Genomic DNA, 6,670 nt, shown 5'->3' on the forward strand with positions numbered 1-6,670 from the left:
AAGGGGGAGGAAGGGAAGGGAGCAGAGAAAAAATGTATAGCTCAATAGAAATAATAATAATAATAATAATAATAATAATAATGATAAGAGATGCCCATGCTGTGAAGCCAGGATCACCCACCTGGCTCTGGGACTCCAGTTTAACTTCCTCGGGAGCAGGTTTGGTCATTGGGGTTGGGTTTGTGTTACAAGGATCCATCTGTTCTTTCTTTTCCACTTTGACCTTTACATCGTCCAGACTCAGGTTTGGAGTTGATCTTAAATCTTTCTCATCTTTGTCTAAAAGGTAGCGCAGGAGCTGATGGTCTTTTGACTCTTTTTTCTTTGAAGCATCCAGTTCTAGTTTTATGCTGGCATTCCCCGGGGCTTGTCCAGGCACTGACACGGCAGAAGTTGACGCACTGTCCTTTTTCTCTGGTTCCACAGACAAAGTGGTGATGTCTGAGGGACTGCCCTCCTGTAAAAGCCGGTGCAGAATTTTGTGACGCTCAGTCAGAGAACTGTGGGAAGAGGGGCAAGTACCTCCTGAAGGATTAGTGGAGGCAGAGCTGGAAGTGCCGGTGCAAGAAAGTACATCTTTGCAGCTTGTGTCTATATCAGCATGCCGCAACTGCTGTTCTGCAGTTGTTGTCAACAGCTGTACTAGTTTGTGACTAGTTTGAGAGTATTTACTGTCTCCATCAGAGAGTCTGTCATTGTTATGCATAAGTCCTGAGTCCAGAGGTTTGCCATCATTAGCACTGTTGTCAGATTGGATCATTTCATTTAAAATGGATGCAATCTCTTTGTTATCTTTGGACTCAGCTTTTGCTGGTTGCATACTTAATCTGCTAGGTGAATTCTGTGAGCTCATCTGCCTAAGGCCTGGAGAACCAGCAGAGAAGCCAACAGAGTTATTGGGTCCTTCATTCAGACCTTGTAAAGATGTTACTGGGATATTTGAATAGGGCCGGTTATTATTATTACAGGCACCACTAGTAATGCCAACTGGGGAGCTTAATGTTGGAATATTTGGAGGAAATGAATTGTTTGGCATCCTAGCCCTTGTTGCCAAGCCAGAATTAGCCTGTCTCCTCGGAGACATGAACTGCGTGAGGGAAATTCCTGTACCTTCCATAGGAGAATTATTGAGGTTCAAAGAGGGATTACTGCTCTGGGAACCTGCCTGTCCCTGGTTTAAGGCAACATTGGCTACAATCTGATTTCCAGGTGAACATCCAAAACTCCCTTGGCTGTTGCTAGAATTACTATGACTGCTGCTGCTATTAAGGTCTGAGCTCTGTTGGCGGTTTACTCTGGCAGAGGCCATGTTGTTGTTGGATGGTGGCAACGTAGATGAACGGGTCACACCATGAGCTGGAGAGATACCAGGATTGACTGAGGGGTTTATTCGGGGAATTGACATTCCAGAATTAGTGTCATCTTGAGGAGAAAGCCCACTGTGCTCCCTAGGGGAGAAAAATACATTATTATTCAATCATTTTAATTTGTTTTATTATTTTTTTCATGATGACATTATAAGAAAGGCCATTAGCCTCATTAATGTTCCAAGCTATCAAGTAGAGAGTTTCTGCACCACCCTAAATTAAGGAAAACCAGGGAACTGCCATTACCTCTGTGAAGGGCAGCACTACTTCCTAGAATTGGCACCTACGGGCTCTTAAATCACTGACAGTTTCAGTTGTGTGAAAAATAAACTTTTCTTGGTGTTGGGAAAATATGCAATAGAAATACAATTATTATTGTAATAACAATTTCATTTGAAAGAGAAACTTCTCATGCCTTTATTTAGAAAGCATTTTACTTATGACTCCCCTGTTACAGCTTTTAAGTATTTCAACTCCAAAGAGGAAGACTGGGTAAGAAAATACTGTGTCACTGATGCAAAAATTAAAAAGGGTGATATGCAGACATAGCAGATGTTTTGAAAGAGAAATCACAATATGAAAAAAGAACTGTGCTAATTCCACTCACAAGAAAATTTTCAACTAAAACTAGAAAAAGTCAGAATACTGAACTCAGGTTTTACCAGAGCTCTTTAATCAAATGTGTAACTTTGACAACAGATTTGTGACTGGCATTACCATGTTCCAATAAGCAAAACATCAGATGGAAAAAAGATGAAGTGAGGGAAATGTCTTTGTTTTTAATGCTAAATTTTATGCAGTTATAACTTAGGGCTTTTAAATAAATAACAGCATAAAAGAATAATTCCATGAATTTTCTATGTGTATCAGTATAAATTTTACTTAGTGGGAGGGAACAAATTAGAATATTGAAAAACTTCAAGTTGAGAGTTTAACTAATGAGTAAGGCTTCTATGATAAACTGTCAACTTGAACTCCAGAGTCATAAACGTTGTTCTAATAAAGAACCCTTGAAAATAAAATAAAAATGTTATAAACACTGAGATCTCTTCTAAGACTGTAAGTGCCTATGTAGAATGTTGCAAATTTTTTAGGCACCATTATGTTTTCACCCCTAAAAAATGATTTTTTTAGTCCCACCTTTCCTGTCTCCCTTTATGAACAACAAAGCTACTTGATAACAAAACCCTTATACCCATTGTTGATATACTGATAGATAATTAATATTAATTATGGATATACTCATCATACTATTCTTATGCCTAACTTATAATTTCTCTCCAAATAAGTAGTACCTGTCGATGATATGAATTCCCATGATGAAAGGTTGCATGTCAGGACTTTGAGGGTAGCAAAGTTTACACTTGGTGTGGGCGCTAAGCATTGTCCCATCATTCAATATGAATCTATAGGATGGGCTGGAGGCAGTGCCACGAGTCATCACTGTTTCAAACAAAAGAAAAACCTAGTTAAAATTCTGACACTTGAACGCTGGGCAAAGGACGGCTACTAGGTCTTATTTCTACTAACAACCTCATTGAAAATGCCTTCTCAATTGCTGCCTGCTGTGATTCAAAGAATAGTTTAGAGATGTGTGTGTGGAGGGGCTCCATTTAAAATATACCACTTGACAAGTTTTAACTTACTCTCATTTGAACGGCTGCCTCCTGATATAAATTAGGACTGTGACAAACCGCAACCTAGTAGGTCTCCATTCAAAATACAGGGAAGTGCTTCTTTGCCTTTAGTATTATCTTTAACAAGTTTTTATTATTATTATTATCTTTGGCTGGCTTATGGTTTAAATTATAAATACTGAGATATAATTCATACACTTTGAGGTTCATCCTCTCTATTTTAAGGGGTTTCTAGAGTTCTTTATTTGCTGAGGAAAATCCTTCAGGTCCCATCTGACAAATTATTACACATATCTATATTATTTTTGATGCTATAATTTTTAAAATTTAATAAGCAAATTAAGATAAAATTAATTATTACTAGTAAGGAACAAAAGCTATGTTGTCAGTAAATTGCTTTATAAACAATATCATGTAAGTTCTGTCTTAACTGTTTATTAGCAGCAGGCAAGAATCTAGTTACTGGGGTGAGTGCTTGTGAAATATGGAGAAACTCTCCAAGATGGAAGGACTGAAATGTCATTGTTGTTTTAAGTAACACCATAGAATTCTCTCTTGAGGCTTAATAGATTGTCAATATAAAGATTAAAAAGGTAATACCCACTGAAATACAAGAAATACTATCACAAATGACTGTTAAAATTAAGCCTGTAAAAAATATTTTGAATACATTCATTTTTTGTGACAAAGTCTCTGTATGTAGCCCGGGCTATCCCAGAATTTGTTCTATAGCCCAAGTTGTCCTCAAATTTATACTCTTTTTGCCTCAATCTGATAAGTACTAAGATTAAAAACCTGTGACAGTATGGCTGCTTAGTTACACTTTAAATATCACATTGAAGAGATTTTAGATGATCAATTAATATTTTTTATACTACATACTATTCAAGATAAGAGAAGCTATGATCTCTTTTATCTTGGGTGTCTGGTACTGACTGAGGCAGAAGAGTCTGTTGAATTGGCAGTAGGATAAAGCTGCCTGCGTACAGAAATGAGGATGTAAGCTTTGCATACTTTCTTCTAAGTCACTGCCATGCTTGCCAAACACAGTGCATAGAGAAGTTCAGTAATTAATAAAGGATGAAAAGAATCTTTAATACACACTGATAACTTCTGTGGAAGAGTATAAGCAAATTTTTGCTATAGTCAGTTATAAAATTATGTTAACATTCAACTGTTTATAGCTTTTAAATAATATATTTAGAAAAACACAACTTCAGCAGAAAAGTGGCATTATACAATATATTATTTACACGAGTTTTTACAAGGCCAGACAAAACAGATAACACATCTTACATTGTTTTACTTACTCCATTTTATCCATTTCTTTATCTTGTTCATTTTTCAGATCTGCTTATTACACAGGGAAACACTGGTTACTTTACAGAGCTGCTCAACACAGCAGCATTAGCCTACATGTGGCCATTTGAAATTACATATAATGAAAAATTCACTTCCTTAGTCACACTACCCACATTTTTAGACCTTGACATCCACATGGTTCAAAGAGGGATTACTGCTCTGGGAACCTGCCTGTTGTTTAAGGCAACATTGGCTACAATCTGATTTCCAGGTGAACATCCAAAACTCCCTTGAGCAAGGAAGTCAGGACCGCGAGGGGTGTGTCCACCCACTGAGACAGTGGGACTAATCTAATGGGAACTCACCAAGGCCAGCTGGACTGGGACTGATGGAGCAAGTGATCAAACCAGACTCTCTGAATGTGGCTGACAATGAGCGCTGACTGAGAAGCCAAGGACAATGGCACTGAGTTTTGATTCTACTGCATGGATTGGCTTTGTGGGAGCCTAGTCTGTTTGGATGCTCACCTTCCTAGACCTGGGTGGAGAGGGGAGGACCTTGGACTTCCCACAGGGCAGGGAACCCTGACTGCTCTTACGACTAGAGAGGGAGGGGGAGTGGGAGTGGGGGGAGTGAGGGGGAAATGGGAGGAGGGGAGGAGGTGGAAATTTTTAATAAATAAATAAAACATTTTGTGGAAAATAAGTACTCTGAGTAATGAAAGAATTTAAAATACCCGAAACATGCCATGAATCTCCTAAAATGGGAAAACAGAGCCTGTATCAAACTCAGCTAAATACAAAACAATGTTTCCTGGTTATATATATTAAAAGCTTGTGAAACCTGGCTTTATATTTTCCTAATTTCTCTGTTAGAAAACATCTTAGGCTATAGACTCATTTAGTAGTATGGTAGGTCCATGAAGTCTGACTTGACAACTGTCACCTGCATCCATCTTGCTCAGGGTACCAGAAGCATCTTAACCTCAACTTCTCTTTGAAGTATTAGTCTGAACTGAACAGAACCTATAAATCTTCGCCAATTTCTTTTTACTCATATCACCTTCCTCCTAGTTTAAAGTTCTCAAGTGGTTTTAATATCCACTTTTGGTGTGGGAGTTCCTACTGTCGTTAATGAATAAAGAACTGCCTTGAGCCTATGGCAGGGAAGAACAGAACTAGGCGGGAAACTTAGGCTGTATTCTGGGAGAAAGAGGGGCAGAGTTGGGGAGACGCCATGAAGCCACCGCCGGAGACAAACGTGCTGAAACTTTGCTGGTAGCTAACAACCTCATGGTGATATACAGATTAATAGAAACGGGTTAAATTAATATAAGAGTTAGCCAATAAGAAGCTAAAGCTAATGGGCCAAGCAATGATTTAATTAATACAGTTTCTGTGTGATTATTTTGGGGCTAAGCGGCTGGGAACAAACAAGCAGCCACCTGAAATACACTTTTCTCCAGTCTCAGTGCAGACCTATGGCTTCAGTCTGGTTGAAGCAGTGTTCCCCTGTGCTCTGAGACTGACCTGTGGTCACAAATGTGATTCTGGAAGATGAAGTAGTAAGCATCCTTTGGAAGTATTTTATGAGCTGAGTGTCATAGTCTATTGTGATCACAGCACTTGGGTAGTAGAGGCAAAAGGGTCAGGAATTCAAGGGCTTCCTCAGTCACATAATTAGTTCGAGACAAACCTGGGCTACAGGAGTGGCTGGGTCAAAAACAAAACAAAACAAAACAAAACAAAACAAAAAAACAGAAACCAAAAAACCTGGGGGTACTTCCTAAAGCACTAGCCTAGCATGTATGAGGTTTTAGGTTCAATTCCTGGCAATTCCTGGCACTAACTCTATCTCCCCACCACCAAAAAACTTCAAACAAAACAAACACTTCATAAATTGTCTTGGTAGAAAGCTGCCAAAAGCAAAACAAAACAAAAAACTAAGCTAAGAACAAAACTGTTAATAAATATTAGGATTTTATAACAATTGCTACCTTCAAATAGTAAATTATTGGAAAGGGAAAAAGATGACAGATGGAAGAAAATTTTCTCTTGTCTAGTAATCACTATAAAAATTTACACAAAATCAAGGATATAGTAGCAAAATTTGTCTCTTTTTTCTTCTAAATTTAAATTTATTTAGGTGGACAAATAAAATTCTATTCATTTTAACTATGCATTATTATGCCTTGAAGTACTTATTCATCATGAATGGTTTAATCTAGCTAATTAACATATGCTATATCACACACCATTATCACTTTCATGGTGAGAAGACTTAATATCTATTCTCCTTCCTGTGTTCCTCAAGAATGTAATATATTGCCAGGTGGTGGTGGTGCACGCCTTTAATCCCAGCACT

The 6,670-nt window shown here is 38.1% G+C and overlaps 1 protein-coding gene across 5 annotated transcripts in view; it reads right to left on the reverse strand.

Annotated features, from left to right (window-relative positions):
- Ncoa1 (nuclear receptor coactivator 1) overlaps nt 1–6,670 on the reverse strand; it is a 228,516-nt gene that overhangs the window by 57,223 nt on the left and 164,623 nt on the right. For all 5 annotated transcript variants that reach the window (XM_013351390.2, XM_013351387.2, XM_013351391.2 and 2 more), the window contains 2 exons: nt 2,663–2,810; nt 122–1,448 (listed from right to left, as the gene is read on the reverse strand). In XM_013351390.2, coding sequence (XP_013206844.1) covers nt 122–1,448; nt 2,663–2,810 — 1,475 coding nt within the window. The remainder of the gene's footprint in view (nt 1–121; nt 1,449–2,662; nt 2,811–6,670) is intronic.

Source organism: Microtus ochrogaster, linkage group LG3 (assembly GCF_000317375.1).
Source record: "Microtus ochrogaster isolate Prairie Vole_2 linkage group LG3, MicOch1.0, whole genome shotgun sequence".
NCBI classification, from domain to species: domain Eukaryota; kingdom Metazoa; phylum Chordata; class Mammalia; order Rodentia; family Cricetidae; genus Microtus; species Microtus ochrogaster.